The 19,981-nt window shown below is 59.0% G+C and overlaps 1 protein-coding gene across 1 annotated transcript in view; it reads right to left on the bottom strand.

Moving 5' to 3' along the window:
- SORCS2 (sortilin related VPS10 domain containing receptor 2) overlaps positions 1 to 19,981 on the bottom strand; it is a 468,792-nt gene that overhangs the window by 267,934 nt on the left and 180,877 nt on the right. The window contains 1 exon segment of the mRNA XM_042936992.1: positions 9,023 to 9,090. Coding sequence (XP_042792926.1) covers positions 9,023 to 9,090 — 68 coding nt within the window.

Below are 19,981 nucleotides of genomic sequence, written 5' to 3'. Positions count from 1 at the left end.
CTGCCGTCCTCATCAGAACAGCCTGGGACGTCGGCACGGCCACAATCTTCTGCTCGGATTACACAGGAGAGGATGCGAGGCAGGGACGTCTCGGCCCCCGAATTCAGAGCATGATCTCTGCAGGGACACAGACCACACAGAGCTCTGGCCCGCGATTAGCCTACAGGTAAAGCCCATCAATGTCTAAGACGGTCTCTCTAAAATCCCCACTCTTTCCAGGCCGCCAAGGGGCAAAGCACTTCCTCTCTTTATAATTTTCCCACTGCAGACCGTGGCTATAAGCCCTCGGCACCACCCATCTAGAAGGACCTATCAGCGCAGCTGGTCTTTGTTGGCCCTGACACTCAGGGCCCCAGGGGGCTGCCGTCAGCTCAGGAAGCGCACTGCACACAGTCTCTGTCCACCCGACCCTGGGACGGTGGAGCCACGTGGACGTCCCCAGGCCTGGCCATTATCCACCTCTGCAGGGAAGGACCTTGATGATGCTTTGCACCAGTGCATGTCAAGAGGTCCTTGGGTGGCTGGGGTTCACTGCTCAAACTCCTGAGGCCCTGCATTCACAACACAGAACGTGAAAAGTCTGTGCATTAAAAATGGAGAGGGAGACGCCAGAGGGCCACGGAGTCAAATCTGATTTTAAATAGAATGGTGGAAATAACACAGTAACATGATGGGTAAACAGAAGTGATCTGAAAATCTCAAATACCAGCTCTCCCAGAATACAAACTCTATAAAGCAGAGTTTCCCAAGGTTTGTTCCAAGGAAAACCCATCCCGAGAAATGCTCAGCAGAACAAAAATAAGAGAATATGTAAATATTAAAACGTAGAAGGGAAATAAAATGAAAACTAACTTAATTTTAATTTAAAATGAGATAACATTTACATAAAATCAAAACAAAAGATCACGGGCTCAGAGGAGATAGAGAAATGCCACGCAAGCTTTTCCGGGAGATGTGTGATGTGAGTTGGCATGGCAGGGACTCCCAAAGTCCTACTGCAAAGAAACGCGGGTGATTTTCAACCTCGGAATGTTCACCAGACTTCTGTGACCACAAAACATGTATTTTCTGGAAACACGTACGACCTGTGTGACACTTCCAACTGTCAATCAGCAAACCCTGACTTCACTCCTCTCCCGTCCCCTGTTGGTGTCGGGTTGGACCCTGCGAGTTGCTTTGGTCAACGGAACTCGAGCAAACGTGACGGAAGCAGAAGCTTTAAGTGTGCTTGTGGGGTTGGCTTGGTTCTTGAGCCGCAGGGTGGTGCCTGGGAAGAACCCGGCCCGATGGCCTCTGCCCCCTCAACTTGGGTTCCAGAACAAATGCAGGTGGCCCAGGCCACGCTCTCCAGCCTCATGCCCCGTCCAAGGAAGCCAGACCAGTCAACCCAGGGGTGTGAGCATAAGTGCACGGTACACATCACCGAGTTTGGGGTGACTGATTCCACAGCACGATTGTCACCATAGCTGACTAATACACCATCCCACAGAAGTACCCTTTTAAGACTTGCACACAAAATAACATGGCAAAGCGAAACATTATTAAGAGGAAACACTCTTAGAAGCTGTTGGGAAAGAACGAACAGCACCAGGCGGGAGCCGAAGACGCACTCAGAGGACGCGCATCTTAAAATCGAGGGTCCTCGAGAGGACCTGGGCTATTGGCAGTGGAGAGGCAGCGTTTAAGAAAAAGTCGAGCAACCCAAAAGAATGAGATAGAAGACACAGGCAGGTAAATCCCAGGGGAGGAAACGTGAATAGTCAACAAACAAAGGAAAGTATGTTCGACCTCACGAGGAATCACAGAACTGCGAAATAAAACAAGAGGGGGCTCCACTCTCACATCTGCTCGAGTACAGACATACGAAGTCTGACAACTCAGAGACGCGGGCGTCACTCCGCAGACAGGCTGGCAACAGGGAGAGAAGAAGGAAGCTGGAGACTCACGTGTGGGCGCTCGCTGCAGCCCTGGTGGGAATCACAAAATGCAGGGGATAAAACTCCTCGTGCTCCCACGACAGGGGACACATAAGTCAACCAGATGATACGTGCCACGTGCAGAAATCACCAAAACCGAGGTGGGAGCACAAATCAAATTACAGAAGATGAAATGACTCCACTTCTACCCATTTTTAAAAAAATTTTTTAAATGTTTATTCATTTTTGAGAGAGACAGAGAGAGAGAGAGGGAGAGCATGAGCAGGGGAGGGGCAGAGAGAGAGGGAGACACAGAATTGGAAGCAGGCTCCAGGCTCTGAGCCATCAGCACAGAGCCCGACGCGGGGCTCGAACTCACAAACTGTGAGATCATGACCTGAGCCGAAGTCGGACGCTTAACCGACGGAACCACCCAGGCGCCCCTGTAACAGGACATTTCTTGAAGAGGAGAAATCCCAGACAGGAAAAAATTAACATCTATTACAGCCAGGGAATTGGTCTTGGGCTAGCCTAGGCTCTGTTATGATAACAGCTAAAGCCCTAAATTTCAGTGGCTCACCAGCCACTGGCCCCCAAACTTAATCAGATGACCCCAAAATAACTACAAGGGAGGCTGGGGAAGGAAGTAAATGCTTGGATTATTTTGTGAGCACTAGATTAGACTGTCTCTGACACACGGTACCCAGTACGTTCTACAATTCATGTATACATTAAAGATTTCATGATTAAATTCAAGATAGGAGGAAGAGAATCACCCCACAAAAGGGAGGGGATGCCATCAAGGCACTCTGGGAGAAGACCTGAGACCCACGCCCACCCCCAGTATTCCCGAGGTTTCCCCTGTGGAAGGTCCTGCCCAAGGTCATATGTGCCAGGGGAAAGGTAGGGCTGGTGTGGCTCTCATACCGGCTCAGTGATGGCACAGGCACGACGTCAAGTGGGCTACGGGACTGAGGCTGCCATGCTCAGTGGGAGGATGCAGGCAGTCCCAGCAGAGAGGTGGGGTGGGGAAAGGTGGGCCAAGGTCCACTTTCTCCCCAGCGTGGGGATGCCCCCAGTCCCCTCATGCTCCACTTGACAGCATCAGAGCCAACTCTGTGTTCCTGTCCCCCACCCCATCCCCTAGGACGGCCTCATAGGTGTAAAGGGTTCTCTAGGTCACGTGAGCATCTCCTAAGAACCATGTCGCCATCCATCCATCCACCCATCCATCCGTCATGTGTCCATCCATCCATCCAACCAGCCATCATGTGTCCATCCATCCACCCCATCATGTGTCCACCCATCCATCCATCCATGTGTCCATCCATCCATCCATCATGTGTCCATCTATCCATCCATCCACCCATCATGTGTCCACCCATCCATCCATCCATGTGTCCATCCATCCATCCATCATGTGTCCATCTATCCATCCATGTGTCCATCCATCCATCCACCCATCATGTGTCCATCCATCCATCCATCATGTGTCCATCCATCCATCCGTCCATCTTGTGTCCATCCATCCATCCATGTGTCCATCCATCCATCCATACATACATCCATCCAATGTCCAGCCTGTGGCAGATCTGTGATGGGTTCTGGGCATCCAGTGATCACCAAGGTGGACCTGACTGGTCTCCATCCCCAATAAGTGCATGTTCTGGGTGGGGCGAAGGGGGATAAACCATACCCAAGAACTCCCACACTCAAGGAGAGATACAATAAAGAATGCCTGGGGGCTACTTACACTGAGAGGTGGGGTGGCCTCTTTGAAGAAAAGAGGTTTATACTGAGACTAAGTGTCCACAGGGGCCAGTACCTGAGGGTCAATGCCGAGCGCATTCCAGGCAGGCAGCCCCAACAGGCACAGCCCCCTTACAGGGACCAAGCTGGGCATGGTGGAGGCTCAGGCAGCAGGCCGGCTGGATACTGAGCGGCAAGAGGGGCTGGGCTGCGGAGTGGGGTAGGACCCGGTGCCGTGGCTTTTATCCAGGTCCCTGGGGAAGCCACAGCAGGAAGCTGAGCCTCACTCCTAAGCAGCCGACCCCCTGGCTCCTCCAAGTGTGGTCTCTGGACCAGCCCCGATGGCAGCATGTGGCCACCTGTTAGAAATGCAGACCGGGAGACCCGAGTGACCGTTGAAGCCAGAAAGGCGATGCTGGAAAGACCCCTCCTGGGTCTGCTCTCACCTGGGGGGGGGCTCCTGGGGGGGAGGGTCTCCACACTGAGTCTGCATCTTCCAAGGCATGGCCCGAGTGGCAGTAGTTTTGAAGAGATTTCCAAGGGACCCTTACATACCTCCTCCCACCGAGGACCCACTTTCTACTATTTGCATGTGGCTCAAACCTCGATGGCTTGCAGTTACCTTCCTGACGGCGTTTGTGAGGCAGCCGAGCCTCACCGGCCGTTTGGGATTCAGCGGTGGTGACACCAAATGGGCCTCCCAAGACCCAGCCCAGGCTGGACACCGGAGCCGCGCCTGCCGTAGCCCAGACCAGGCCACATGCGGGCCCAGGTCGGGCACAGGCCGAGGCTCTTCTTCAGGATGTGGATTCTCAACCAGGGACAAAATTGCCCTCAAGGGGCAAACACTGGTTCTCGAAGGGTGCGAAGGATCTTAGTTTTTATGTACAAGGCGCAGGTCACATTGAACTTCAACAGAAATACAGTCGTGGGCGGAGGGGCACCTAGGAGAACAGTGTCTCAAAGGCTTCCTGCGGGGAACGGGGCCGATCAAGCAGACAGTTGAGGGTCCCCAGCTCCAGGCCGCGGGGGCCTGGGCAGCACCAGCCGGGGACTTTGCCTCCGATCTGTATCAGGGGTGCCCGTTCGTCCCTTTGCCTGGGAGTGGTCTCAATTTTCCAATGGATAACGCAGTGTCCTGGGAACCCCCTGAAGGGTTGCCCCTGGGAACCTGGAGGGACAGCCCTGAACCAGGGGAAGAACCAGGCGACATCCTCCTGCAGGCAGGGTGTGGGGGCACAGGAGCATTTACAGATCTTGTCCATCTTAATTCCAAACGCTCTTTATCTTTACCTCGCAACCGCTATGGCCCCCCCGTGGGGTAGATACAAGTCGCACATCAACTCTCAGAGGGACCGTGCGTGCCCACGCTCTTCTATACTTGCCCCCACAGCCTCTGGCTCTGCCCACTGGATCCCCCACCCCTACACCTGGACAAGGAGGGCAGGATGCACAGGTATCAGTCTTGGGAGGCCACCAGGGGACAAGGGAGCAGGGCAAGACTGTGGGCGTGTGTGCATCTCAAATCCCTGGGGCCTTGCAGGGGCGAGGCTTGGAGGGGCGGTGAGGGGCAGCGGGGGAGGAGCTGGGAAGGGGCTACAGGACCCCACCATGGATGAAGAGGCAGCAAGGGAACACAGGTGAGGATGGAGAGGGGGCGACAGGGGCAAGAGCCATTTAGGAAGTCAGATCCGGGCAGTGCAGCCCAAGGGTGAGGACCGTGCAGTGAGCTGAACGACACAGCCAAGCAGATGTGTCCACGACCTACCTCCAGAGTCTGTGCACGGCCTTACTTGGAAAAGGGGTGGTTGTGGATGTCACTAAGTCAGAGCTCCAGGGATGAGATCACCCCGGATCACCTGGGTGGGCCCTGAATGCAACAATAAGTGTCCTCATAAGGCACACACACAGGGCGGACACACAAAGAACAGGCCGTCTGAAGCCAAAGCTGGGGGCAGGGACTGGCATGTCCCCCCACCCCCACCCCAGGAGCTGGAAGAGGCGTGAAGGATCCTGGGGGAGCCCGGCCCCACCCACACCTTGATCTCAGACTCTAGCCCCCAGGGCCATGAGAGAGCAAATTCCTGTTCCTTTAAAGTCCCTACTTTTTGTCCTTCGTTCCAGCAGCCCCAGGACATTCGCACAGACTGGACATCGGGCAAGCGTCAGGCAGGCTGGTCTGGGTGAGTGTGTTCCTCCTGTTGCCATCAGCCCTGGGAACCCAGGATGGGAGGTGCCCGCACAGGACCGGCTCTGAAGCCAACTGGAGGCTCTCTGGAGGGTGGGGGGCAGCCTCGCTCCCTCCCGGTGCCCCTTCCCCAGAGTGGAGGGCACGGCCCCACCCTGAAGACCGGACGGGGTGACAGGGGGCCCCTGAAATGCAGGACAATTGAAAATGCACTCGGCTCACATTTCAGAGAGCCATTTCCAGAATGTAAATACCATACCTGTCCTTAAAAATGGATTCACGGGGACCGCACAGGAGAACCCTGGGGAGGCTCAGGGCGCGCCCACCGAGTGAGTCGCTAATCCGCACGGGCTCTGTCAGCCCCCATCCACGTGGGCCTTGACCGGCAGACGGAGGCGGGGTGGCATCCCCACGCAAGACCAGTGGCAACCTTTCCACTTCTAAAGACACTCACGCGAGTGCCAAGATAGAGGGGACGTGGGCTGAAAATGCTCGCACGAGGAAAACGTGATTGGCAGTCGAACACAGACGCTGCTCATGCTCCCCGGGAACCAAAGGGACTCAAACGGGAGCGGCCGCTGGGGCCTAGACGGTGCGGGCCAGAGTGCCGCCCGCTCGGGGGCCTGCAATGGGCCGGCCGGCCATCCGCTCACTCTCCGGCTCGGTCGTTACCCCCCGGGCTTCTGCCCAGAGAGCAGAAGGCGAAGGACAACCACACGCCTACATTTTTTTTACGGCAGCAGCGTGGCCCCGTGTCAGAACGAACCCACCAAGGGCTAGTCCGCGGCCACAGGAAGCGCTGATGCGGACGCGGTCCAACCTCGAGAAACTGGAAACAGATGCGTGAAGAAAGGAGAACGCAGAACTTTCTTCCACGTCTGACTATATAAATACGTCCGTGAGAGAAAGATACACAGAGGATATAATGGCTCCACGCCGGAAGTAATGGGTGGGGCAGGGGTGATCCTTCCTGACATGACGAACGCCTTTGCGTGTATTTTTAATAAAGGAGAGGAAATGCCTGCGCAGAGACAGTGATGAGAAAGAACATGGAGAATTGGTCTGTTGATCTGCTTCGGAGAAAAACTAAATCGAGACCGTGTACCGTTCTGGGGACCTTTCGTGTCACCTCGCCGGGCCCTCATGCTCTCCCAGGCGGAGACAGAGCGGACAGAGCCCCCCCGCTGGAGCAGCCCTGAGGTGGGTGGTTGGCCTCCCTCTCGGCTGCTGTAGCCACGTCTGAAGAATCGGGAGTCTGGAGCCCTTCAGCAAAAATTCCCGGCCCCCGTGCCATGGGGTGACCCAGATCCACCCGTCCCCACCGCGTCCCCCATAAGGGTGGGCAGCAAGCCCTACGTATACCCCACAGCTCTGTCCTGTGGGCACAGATGGCACCGGGAAGGACTGTTCCAGCAACATTTATGACCTCCCGTTTCCGAGCGCAGCCCACGGAGATGCTGGAGGGAGCGAGGGAAACCGGGCATTCCGGATGGTCAGCGAGTGCGGCCCGTGCAGGGAGAGCCTGCCCGCCCGTCAGGACGCGGCTGGTGTGCGGCATTTGGGGCCAGCGAGGCGGCTACTATGGGATGCTGCCCAGAATTCAAGGCCAAGAGAAGAGCCAAGTGCCCCTGTTCACTCTGCAGCCCCGGGGGACCTCCTTGGACCATCCACCTAGCAAGAGACAACGCCCTCCATGGGCCCGCCGGTCCCAGGGCCTCGCCCTGAAACCCTCAGAGGGCCACAGTGAGAGGTGGCGGAAGCTTTAGCGCTCACGCCATGGTCCACTCTCATCCCAAATGCCGAGCTGCCTCCCCGCCACACTGAGCGGGACTTTTGAAAGCAAGCCTCGGACCTCTCCTCGGGGGTGAGCTGCTTCAAGGCACAAGACGAAATGACGAGGGGGAGAGTGGCAGGAAACCAGCTGTCCTCTTTGTAGGATGCTGACCCCTCTCCCTGAGGCCGACAGAAGGACTGGGGGGCGGGCTGGGCGGGGGGGTGCGGTCTGCAGGGCGAACCCGCGAATCCACGGCCGGGAGAGCCGGCTAGGAAAGGCTCTCTGGCTGCAGGGGTAAGAAAAACGCAGAGCAGTACGAGTGGTTTGCTTGCTCCCCAGGCTTGGTCCCATCAGCACCGCCGGTGACCAACCCGGCTGCCCCAAGACGCCCCCATTCCTTATACAAGAAGGAAAGGACCCAGCTGGAGGTACTATTTCAACACCTTCCCAGAGCATCACGGAAATCCCCCAACAAGAACCAACAGAATGAATCATCAAGCCTCTGCCCCAGAAGCAAAGCCAAAAGCCAAAAATAAATCAACTCAAGGGGGCTGCACACATACAGGAGTCCTGATGAGCGGGCAGAGGTGTTTTTTTTACGGATTTCAAATAGAAAGAATGAATTAATTGGTACTTGAGAAACACCTTGAAAAACAAACCGGTCCAACACACCCAGGGAACGTGGGAATGGCGAGCAGCGCGAGGAGGAAACACAATCGTGGCCCGAGGACAGCTTTTGAGACGACAGCCCCAGCCGCCCGGGAGCCTCCCTTCCCCCTCCCTGGGTGAGCAGGTGTAAATATTGAAGATGATAGTAACCGAAATGATTTCTCCAAAACCTCCTTCTCTCCCACCTCGTTTAAAACATCAAAGGGGCCGCTTAATGTTCTTGGACTGAATTCACATCTCACACAGAAAGAGATATCCCCCGTCGCCACTGGGTTATTTATTTACCAAGCTCGTCGGCTGAGCCAGGAAGAAAGAAAAACGTCTGTACAATGAGGATAATCGGCATTCTCGGTGGACTCCAGGAGCCTCGTCTGAAGTTCAGGGCGTGAGCGGAGGGAATGTGTGCACTGACCTGAATTCAAAATGCAGACCCTCTTCCTCGGGGAGGAAGAAAGGCAGGGGGAGGGGGAGGGGGAGAGGAGAACCCGAAAGAAAAGAGAGTGAAGGAGCTTTCTAAAGGGCCGTCTTTTCTCCGGGGCTGTTTGTGCCCACTGCCGAAACCTGCCGTCGCTTTCCACCGTGTCCTACGTGCATTTTGTAGCCGAAGAGAAGTTGCGAGGCCGCCAACTCACAGGGCTGCTCCAGCTGGGCGTCTGGATCTCAGCCCTCAGTCTCGGGAGTAGTGCAGGTGCACAAGGAGAGAGGCCCGCCCTCGGCTTGACTTACCGCCACAGAGAACTTTCCAGAACCTTCCCCATGTCGGCGTGGTAATACTTCGTCAGGATCAAGATCACCTGTGGTGGCAACAGAAAGACAAAGGCAGAAATCAGCCAGTTTCGAGGCTCTGAAAGAGGGATGTGGGGACGTTCCCTGACCCAGTACACATCAGGGGCCCGGGTCTTTCTGTCGGCTTCCCCGGGAGGCCCCAGCCACCCTGCACACGAGGCCGGTGTCCGCCCTGAAACCTCCCAACCTCCCTCCGTCCTCAGAGTGACTTGGGGACCATCCCCATCCTGCCAGGGCCACCAGGTAGCTGGCACTCAGCAGGAAAAATTCTTAAAAATTGTTTTAGTGTTTGTTGCTTTTTGAGACGGGGAGAGAGAGATGGGGCATAAGCGGAGGAGGGGCAGAGAGAGAGAAGACACAGAATCCGAAGCAGGCACAGGGCCCGAACCCACAAGCCGGGAGATCGTGACCTGAGCCGAAGTCAGATGCCTAACCGACTGAGCCACCCAGGCGCCCCTCAGCGGGAAAACTTCAAACTCGGCCCCAGACAATCTCAAACCATGGTCAGAGGGTCAGCCGAGCTAGTGTCCCAGAGTGCCGGGCAGAGGACGCTTTTGACAAGGCTTCGGGAGATGGGGCCTCATCCCCACCAGGGCCTTCGAGAACGCCTGCTGGGCGTCCCCAACACACGGGCAGGCCCCGGAAGCTGGGGCCTCTGCCCCTCTCCTGCCAGTGCTGGCTGGATGATGCTGGAACCAGCAGAGGGCTGGGGAAGGCGCACGAGGGCGGCCGAGGCGGCAGGCGGCCGGCACATCATCGACGGGGCACACGCTGCTTCACGGCCCCTCAACTGTCATCACGCACGTGGGGCCCCCCCCCGACGAGACCGTGTCCCCTCAGCCCCGTGCAGAAAAGGGAACTGTTAGGTAATAACAAAAATAAACGTGCTCAGAAGCACCCGAAATTTCCTCCAGACGCACGGACGGGTGGACCACCACAGAAAGGAAGTGAGGATTGGCCTGCCTGGCGGGAAAAGCGCCCTGTCCCCAGCAACTTCGCTGGCCAGTGCATTTTCCCACACATCACCTTTCATTTCGCTCGCTGCCAGTCTCTATTAGCTGCTCCCGGTTGCCATGGGAACCGGGGGGGGACCCCGGGGACACCCCCCCACACACTGGCTCCCAGCAGAGCCGTTAGCCCGGTTAATCTGGGGTCACCACACTGGCCGGCTCCGGGTTTGGTTCCTTCCCGCCCCGCACGGCCTCCTCTGTGTTGGGGACGCGGCTGCCCCAGACACCGTCTGGCTGAGCTTCCCCTGCCCGACGATGAAAGCAGGGAAGATACGAGGAGGGGGTGCCAGCCGGGACGGGACGGCGCGCATTCTGGAGGCAGCAATGATCAAACGCAGACCGGAGGCCTCGGCAGCAGGGGCGCGACGGCCCCGCCTCTCGCTCAGGAACAAAGCCACCTTCCCCTGCCAGGCGCTCGGGCTGCCGGAGACGAGCGGGAATCCTCTGAAGACCCGGGGAGGCGGGCAGAGTGACAGGGCCTGGACAAGCAGGAGACAAGCGTATTTTTAACCTATTGATTTATATTTTATAGCCTCGCTGCTCCCGGAGGGGATTTCGAGGAGCCAGAGCGTGACAGCTGGAAGGGACCTCAAAGTCTGCTTCATCCAGCCCATCCAGGGTGAAATCCTTAAGCCAACATCCTCATCAAGCCCCAGCTAGCTGAGCTCTGCCCACACACCTCGGAGGGTGGGGAGCTCACCCCCCAGCACGGCGTTCGGACCCCTCCTGGATGGGTGTCTCCACTCACACCCACCCCCTTCGTTCTGAGCGCCAGAGACGGGCCTCTGCACGAGCTGTTCCTCATGCTGCGACCTTCTTCCCGCCCCCACTCCTGACACCTTGGGTGTCTCCCAGACCCCTCCTCTGGTTCAGTGCCCCCCACACCCTCCCAGACCCTGCGCTCTCCCCTCCAGCACGGCTCACGGGGTCTCTTTCGAACATTGGACGATGAGCCCTTCGGGGGAGGGGACTGTGTCTCGTTTTATGTCCCAGCACTGGGCACGGCACCTGCTGTCTAACACGACTAAGGCAATGAAGCCAGGGGAGGCGAGGGCCCTGGGTGAGGGTCTCCTCCCCTGCTCTGGGCCCCCTCTGCCATCAAGAGCACACACCGTCTACCCTTCGTGCGACGGACAGAATCTTTCTGCTGGCACCACCTTAACCCACGGGAGGTTTGGGCTCCGGAGGCCAGGGCCGGGGGCCATCCTTGCCCGGCGCTGAGACAAGGAACCACCCAAGAGGGGTCAGCCCTGGGGGAGCCCGGCAGGCACCCCTCTCTCTGCGGCGGGCAGCGGAAGGCGGCCTCTGCTTTGGGGTCAGCCCCTCTGAGCCCCGGTGGACCTCAGCTCCCCGCCCTACAGCGAGGAGGAGACCCCCAGCTCCCTCCGTGGGGGTGAGGGTGCCAGAGCCAGCAGCCACGCTCTGGCCCACACTCGCTGGCATCCGCTTGTCCCCTGGGCAGCGGGTTGACTCGGCTCGTGCACATCGACCCTCTTTACGCCCGGGACCCACGTGCAGCTCCTGTCATTATCCCCACCTGCAGGCGAAGGAACTGAAACAGAGAGAGCCTAGGGGTGCCCGGGTGGCTCGGTCGATTGGGTGTCCTACTCTTGATTTCTGCTCAGGTCATGATCTCACGGGTTTGTGGTTCGAGCCCCACGTCAGGCTCTGCACTGACAGTGCTTGGGATTCTCTTTCTCTCTCTCAAAATAAACAAATAAACTTTTTAAAAAGGAAAAAAAAGGGAGACCCAGGTGGCTCAGTTGGTTAAGCATCCGACTTCAGCTCAGGTCATGATCTCACGGTTCACGAGTTCGAGCCCCGCGTCTGGCTCTGTGCTGACCGCTCAGAGCTTGGAACCTGCTTCCGATTCTGTGTCTCCCTCTCTCTCTGCCCCTCCCCTGCTCATGCTCTCTCTCTCTCTCTCTTTCTCTCAAAAATAAACAAACATTAAAAAATTTAATCAAAAAGGAAAAAAAAGAAAACAGAGCGAGCTTAAACGCTGCGGGAAAGCATACAGCACCCAGCACCCCAGCAGGTTCTGAACCGCCGGGCTGAGGTTGGGTCTGCACCGTCCGCTCTCCTGATACTGTCCCGCGATTCTCACACGTGCTTGAACAAGGGCCCCACGTTTTCATTACTTTTTGAAAGTCGTTTCAAAGAACTGAAAAGTATGGCACGCCCTTCTGGGGGGTCCCAGCTAACAGCTTTGGAAATGAAATATGCCAGGAACCATTGATCTGGGCGGGAGACGAATCTGGAAGGGCACTGGGGCTTCTGCGTCCCAGCCTTCGCCAACGGTCTCCTCCCGCCCCGAGGTTGCCGGAGCCCCCCCGCCCGCACGACTCCTTCCGGACAGTCAGAAATGCCCCGACGAGGATTGAGAGCCACCCCTGCCCAAAGAAGGACAGACCCCGCAGGTCCTAGGTCACCCTGTGTCTCCTCTTTTCACTCCTGGCCCCCCCGGCCCTGGAGGTAGGCGGGCTTCCCCCTGACTCTCCAGATACACTGTCACCCAGATCTAGCCAGCCGTGACCCCGCTGAGAGAAGCCAAGCTCTCTGGGCTTCCCAGACCTGCCTGTCCTCGACGCTGCTGGCTGTAGGTTCCACCACGGAAGGGACGTGGTCCACTTGGCTCCACCCTGAACTCCCAGGACTCAGCACAGAACGAAAGCTCACAGTATTTGTTGAGTGAATGAAGGAACAAGTCAGAGAGTAAATGAATAAATACTCCTTCCCAGAAGCAGATCCGGAGAGGACACCGAATCTGTCCTTCGGGCCACTGTCACCGCCCACAAGTCCCTGCTGCCTAGGGTTCCCTCCCGAGCCCACTGCCTGGCCACCCTCTCCTGACCCAGGAAACGCCACCCAAGGGTGCAGAACATGGCCCGTTCTGGAGGCCCCCAGCGACAGCCATCCAACGCTCAAGGGACAAGCTCGGGACCCCCGGTGGGGTGAGCCCGCCCCCGTCCCAGTGACGGTGCCCACGAGGTGGCCCCAACTGGGCAGCCAGGGCCAGTGGGATGTCGTGCGACCCAAGCAGCCCCCCAGGGCCCCCCATTCAGAAAGGCCTGCGCTTGGTTTCATGCTGTGCTGTCACTGCCTTGAAATTCTTAAAGAAGTTTCAACGAGGGGCGTGTTTTCGCTACGCATTGGACCCCGTGAACAGCGGAGCTGGGCCTGAGGCAGGTGCCCACCCCTCTGACGTCCCCAAGTTTGAATCCCCCTCCAGCCCCTCGAGGTGCTGGAAAGAGAGTATCTGCCTGACCCCCAGTTCCACCGAGATGATGAACCCCGTCTCCCGAGTCAGGGAGACAGGAAGCCAGGCCAAGGTGGGGGCTGGAAGGAGGCAGCAGATTTAATGCCGGAACCCATGGGAACCTGGGACAGCTTCCAATGCCTGCCTTCAGAAATGGAGAAACAGATTCAGAGAAGGGAAGGGGAGTCCAGCAGGGATAGGCCTGGTCCCCAGAGATCCCCAGCCAGGGCCCAGGGCCAGCTCCCACTGGCCCCGGGCACTATTCCAGGGACGGGAGCGGTGGCCTCACCAGCCTGCTCCTCCACTGAGAGGCAGCCGAGGGCTCTGTCCCCAGGAAGGAAAAGAAACTGTGACGTCCACACTCAGTCCGTGCAGAGACCCTCACGTGGGCAGTGGAGCCCCCACCCGGGCCCCGAGCAGCCTGCCTCCTGCCCAGGCCACAAGCCAATTCAAGACCCAGATAGTGAGTCTCTGCCCCCAGGACGCCCGACGTGCCCTTCTGTCCCCCAGTGAGCCTACAAAATCCACTTAGAAATGAGGCGCTGGGTCTGTACCTCAAAGCTCCCGAGAGGGGCTTGTGGAAACAGCCCTGCGGTTGGAGCCACCAGCCGAGGACCCTGAAGTGGCATCAGGGGTCCGCCACTGTGGCCGAGGCTGGCTCGGGGAGGTCTCGGCGCCCAGGGCGCACGGAGGCCCGCAGCACCAAAACGAACACCGCCAGCTGCAAATGTGCTCGCCGCGCCGTTCACATCGTCTTTCATCAGGTGCCCCCGCACGGCTGGCACGCTTCTCGGATGGAATGAAACCAAACGAGGAGGGCGTGGCGGCATCGGGACGACCCCGGCCCTCTGAGCCTCTGTCTCCTCCTCTGTGAAATGGAGCGGATTGGGGTACGACCCCACAAGGCTGCCGGGGGAGGGGGCGATGCCCATCCACGCGAGCCTATGCCTGAAATCAGAGCACAGAGGCCCGGGGGCGAGGCCCTCTCTCCGTGAGCGGCCACTGGCACGTTTCTAGGTCAGCTATTTCTGTTTCCTGGGGTGTGAGTCACAATAGTGGGGCTGACAGGACGCCCTGGAGGGACCCGCAGAACGCTAGGCCTCTTCCCGCGGTCGGCACGCAGCCGGGCCCCACGGGCAGTGCAGTGACGAGCGCAGACACGAGCCCTTCCCGAGCACAGCCCGCGGACTGGGGAGCCTCCTGAACTGCCGCCCGGCCCGCGTGGGTTTCGCGGAACCCTCCCCGCGCCCAGAACCCACGGCGCTCAGCACTGTCACCTCCCACGGGCATCTCGGGACTAGAAGCACGCAGATCACCTCCCGCTGGAGGTCCCAAGCCTTTCAAGGAGCCATTGGGAAAGGATTTTGAAGCAGGCTTATATCTGTGTGCCTTCCAAAGGCTCAAGGATAATCCCCAAAAAATAACAAATACGCAGCACAATTCAGGAGTCAATCAATTGCGCACACACACACACACACACACACACAGCAGCAAGAATTCAGCACCAGCTGCCAACTCAGAAATGAACTTCCCATCAGAAAAAGGGAAAAATGCAGAGGTGGCCCGTGAGGGTCAGGCCTGCGAGGCCCCAGAAGGCGCCCCTGCCCACTGATGTCCCCCAGGCCAGTCGGGACAGGGCCGGCCCATGGCACGGTGAGTCGAGGTTCTCGCTGCTCACAGTGGGGCCTGGGACCAGCCGTGCACACTTCCCACGAGCCCCTGGAAACGCAGAACCTGGGTGAGGCCCCACCCCAGACCTGCTGACTCAGAATCCGTGTTTTTAACGTCGACGTTTCAGAAACCGCACTGGAGGATCCCCGGGTCCCTATCCGCTCACCCCCATCAGAAGCTGAATTTCCTTCTAGCACGCAAGAGGGCCCCATTCTCTCCATCCTCATGCAGCTGTTAACCAACAACAAACACACTCCACCCTCAGGCACACACTCACCACCGTGAATTTCAGTCACCCCAGGGCCTTTGTACATGCTGGTTCCTGCACCTCTGCCTTCCTCCCGCCCCTCTGCTCTGCCTCCCTTCTGCTCATTCCTAAAGCCACCCCCCCCCGAAACCTTCCCCAGAGGCTGTGGGCTCCAGGAGGGCAGGAACCAAGGCCACCTCTATCAGCACCTTCTCCCGAGCCTAGCCAAGTGCCAGCACATAGTGACAGTCTGATAAATAACTTCCCAGTGAATGAATCGGTGGCTAACTGGCTCCAAAAAGCCAGGAACGACTCCTGGTGTGGCTCTCCCCGTTCCCACCCCACCTGTCCACTTTCACAGGTGCAAAAGTTGACGCGGGAACGTGTACAACATTGTATCATCGCAGAACACCAGAACACATGGGTTTAGAAGCCCACCGAGGGCTGAGGCCCAGAGAGAGGAAGGCTCCAGACCGGGGGCACCTGCAGAATGCCACTCCCGGCTCTCTGCACCACGATGCACTGCCTCCTGGCGGGAGAGATGCTGAGGCCAGGAAGGAGGTCAGGGCCTCTCGGCATGTGCCAACTGTGCCCATCACACAGATGAACAAACTGAGGAACCAAGAGACAAAACAATGGCTGCAACAGCAGACAGCTAGCCCTTCGATGTGGGAACACAGAGAACAAACGAGGCCTCAAGTGTTAGAGAAAAGGGAGGTCGGGAAAGAAGGCAGAGGGTAAGATGTTTTGTGGTGACTTCAAGTATTCATCCAACGAACAGTCTGTTTTGCTCCATACGGCAGGCGTGAGGGTCCACAGAGAGGAAGCCGCCAGGGTCCCAGCAGCCACAGGCACCGCTGTCCCCTGATCCCACCAGATGATGGCATTCCCCCTGCACGCAGGCCTCCAGGATGCTCCAGAGAGAACCACGAAGGCGTGTTTCACGGTCTAGGAACGCGTGTTCACACGCAGAAAGGGTAGAAGGCTATGCAGGGATCTTCGCGTACAACCTCAGGAGAGGCTGGGACATACACCCACACACGCCAAGGGACGCTCCTGTCCTGAGCTGTGTGCCAAGGCACCCTCCTGAGTGTGCCCTTGTGGGGGCCGGTCCAGCCACACAGCTTACATCCCCGTCCAATAGGGACAAGATTCTCAGAGAGGCCCCAGCAGGAGAGGCCTCCCGGCTGCGGACTCACCAGCGCTGAGGGTGGTCACGCCCCCTGCTTGGGCGAACCCTCTGTTCCCTGGAATCTCCGCTCGCTCATCTAAAAAAGCGAGGGAAAAGTCCCCGTGCCAGGGGAAGGGGCTGATTACCAAAGTCACTGGTGGGGGGGGGGGGGGGATCACTTCTATTCCATTACTGAAAAGAAAAACCACCCGAACAGTCACAGGGATTTGGGAACTTGACCAGTTTGTCCTCTGCAAGGAAAAGAGCTCTGTGGCTGCACCTGTTCTCAGGGGACGCCCCCCTGGGTCCAGAGGGACAGGGCACAGCCTACTTAAATGGAATGAGGATGGGGCTCCTGGGGGGGCTCAGTCGGTTGAGCACCAACTTCAGCTCAGGTCATGATCTCGCCGTCCGTGAGTTCAGGCCCCGCATCGGGCTCTGTGCCGACAGCTCAGAGCCTGGAGCCTGCTTCGGATTCTGTGTCTCTCTCTGCCCCTCCCCTGCTCGTGCTCTGTCTCTCTCTGTCTCTCTCTCTCCCTCAGAAATAAACATTTAAAGAAATTTTAACGGAATGAGGTCCGTGATCTGGTCCTACCGAGAGGTCGTGACTCTCAGCACAGGCTCGTCAGTCACGCAAACATCCCACGCTGGACAAGGAGGCCGATTTACAGCCAGCAGTGAGACAGGGTGAGGGACATCGGGATGACCTCCCTCCCATGCAAATCGGTGCTGGCAGAGTCCCTCCTGGAGGCCCCCGGGGCGGCCTGGCCAGGGCACGTCTGTGAGATGGCAGCTTGCTGGCTGGCCTTGGCGTGAGGCCTGCGGGCCTTGAGTCTCGGGCCCTGAGCCCCAGTGTCCTCATCTGTCCTACGGGAGAGATCGCAGCCAACAGCAGGGATGACCCTGGGGTCACATCTTCAGGATGGAGACCTCCCACCAGACAAGCCACGATGGGCCCTGGGGTCAGTCTCCACCTGCATTTGGAAGGATGCCAGTCCGGGGTAGGCAGAGCTGGCTCACAAAGGAGCCTGTTTCCAGGACCCGGGACACGCGGCCGGTGGCGGCATAAAGGACACACCCTCGGTGAAGCTAACGCATGACCAGTGACAAAACCACAGCCCGCCGACCCCTTGGCCTGGCCTTCCCACTCCTGGGGAGCTAGTCTATCGACGTCCTTGTGTGTACGGGGTGATGGATGCCCCAAGTTCTGTCCTGCGACGCGGTAACAGCCCGAGACCGGAAATTAACCAGCTCGTCCGGCAACAGGCCGCATACACCGCCTGCAGCCCAGCCACCCTCGGGAACACCACACGGCTGGACTCGAGAGGCCTGGCGAGCCGCAGAGGGCGCGGCGCGCTCGGTAGAAGGAGCCACGCGCAGGGTAGCCCCGTGTCACTTCGTGTGAACCAAAGGGAGGGGTCAGCACCCCTGAACCAAAGAGGAGGGGACTCCCCGCGGACCCACAATGCCGGCCTTCCCTTCAAGCAGCAGGCGGCGGCTGGTCCACACCCCACTTCCCCGGCCCCCCGGGAGGGCAGCGGGGCTCAGCTGTGGGCACCTTTGCCCAAGAGGCCTCCTCTACAAAGAAATCTATTCCAGTTAAGGAACTGATTCTGCATTTATCTACCAGGGAGAGGAATCCTGCGTCTCTCTGACAGAGACCCCCGGGGGAGGGGGAGGAAACCTGCTGGGCTCAGAAAGCCACGTGGCAGGTGCGGGCCCTCCAAGGGCCAGGCCTTGGTCCGTCCCGGTGCCATCTTGCAGACACGAAGGGCAGGCCGGCGGCCCAGCCTCATTCACTCCTGCCACCCACCCGGGAGCCTCACCCCCTCTCCGCTATGGACTAGAGGAGCCTCCGTCATTCTCTAAGCTGGCGGGATTCCCCACAGGCCCCGGGAGCTCCCGGAAGGTTCTCACGCCCAAGTGGGCCAAGCAAGTCCGTGTCAAATCTGCTGCTAGCATGAGGCATTTCCCCCAACAGCGTCTTCTGCAGGGCACAGAGCCTGGCTCCCGCCGCTTGCCAGACCCCTCCTCCTGGTGCGGCGCCCCGGCCCCCCTCCCCAGGCCCCTCCACAGAGCCTGGAGGACTTCGCGAGGGACGACTATGTGCCGGGAGTCTGGAGGGCCTTGTCTGAATCTCGGCTCTGCGGCACATGAGCTGTGCAGCCAGTCGGCCTAATCTCTGGGCGCCTCGGTTTCCTCATCGATGACGCAGGGATTGATGACGCAGGCTTCCAGGGCTGGAGAGGACACGAGTTCGATGGGTCCGTGGTGAGCGCGCCGCTCAGGGTTAGGGTCGCGGTTTGGGAGCGCTCATGAGACACGCACGTGAGAAACACGGTGGGAGGCCGCCTAGGTGAGATGCCGCTGTGGGTACTCGTGTCCCGAGAAGCTTGTTCAACCTACGGACTCAGGACCCCAGACGCACCTGTCCACCCCTCGGGGGTCCTCCTTACCGGGTCAGCCTAGATGCCACCTCCTCCAGAAAGCCTTCCAGGATTTCCCCGGGCTAAGCTGCCAGCATCTGATTACACACACTTTCCCTGCAGCAGGCATGAGCTCACGCGTTACGACTTTGGGGCCGGGCCCCTTCCCCTCACCACCCGCTGCGCCCCCGGGCCCAGCACCAGAACGAGGCCCCAGAATGGCAGGGGAAGGCGCACGACCTTGGAGCTGGCTCAGCGTGAGTGTGAACCCCCACACACCGTGTGACGTCCCCCCCCCTTGGGCTAGCGTCACCTCCTTGTCTGCAACGCCGGCGGATAACGGCCGCACATCCCCGAGAGGCAAGGATCATAAACTATGCTAATGTGCTCAAAGGGCCTGGCACCCTGCCTGACGCTGAGGAGGGCCTGACAAATGACTGTCCTGTCCCTCCTCCACGACTCGGGTGACGGCCAGGCTGAGGCCGTTGGCTGGAGACAAACAGGCCTGGCCGCCCTGAGTGATGCCGTGTCACGCTCCGGGTCCCCCCGGGCCCTAGTAGGACCCCTTTCTCCCACAGAGCCGTGACCCCCATCGGGCTGTTCTGCCGGGACCGCCATGGCCCTGGAGCCCCCCCCCCCATGTGACAGGAGGCCCTGCCCGGGTGTCCCCAGGTCGTGGGGACCAGAAATGGGCTGGGATGTAAGAACCCAAAGAGGTCGTGGGAAGTAAGAAGGAACATCTCACGAGAACCACAGCCTTGAACCCGTGACCCTGCCCCCCTAGGGGCCACGGCCCTTTCTCCCTGGGAGAGGCCGGCCAGTAAGGTGCGGTGTCCCCAGATGGGTCGGGGGCATTCTCTTGGTTCCTGTGGTGTGCACGCTGGTGGGACAATTGGTGCCCAGAGCAGCTGAGCTAGAGACGTCCACAGAGGCATGTCGCCAAAGCCCCATCCCTTCGCCCAGCTGGCCTCGGCCTCCCCTGGCAGGTGTGGCTTTGAGGCCAAGTCCTGGCCCCCAGAATCCACAGGCCAGGGCAGAGCACCGTGCGTCACTCTGTCCTGGGCCTGCGCCACGAGCCTTCCAGACATTGTGTCGTGTAAGCCTCCCAACAGCCC

Source organism: Panthera leo, chromosome B1, assembly GCF_018350215.1.
Source record: "Panthera leo isolate Ple1 chromosome B1, P.leo_Ple1_pat1.1, whole genome shotgun sequence".
Classification (NCBI taxonomy): Eukaryota; Metazoa; Chordata; class Mammalia; order Carnivora; family Felidae; genus Panthera; species Panthera leo.
This window is presented reverse-complemented; position numbering and strand designations above follow the sequence as displayed.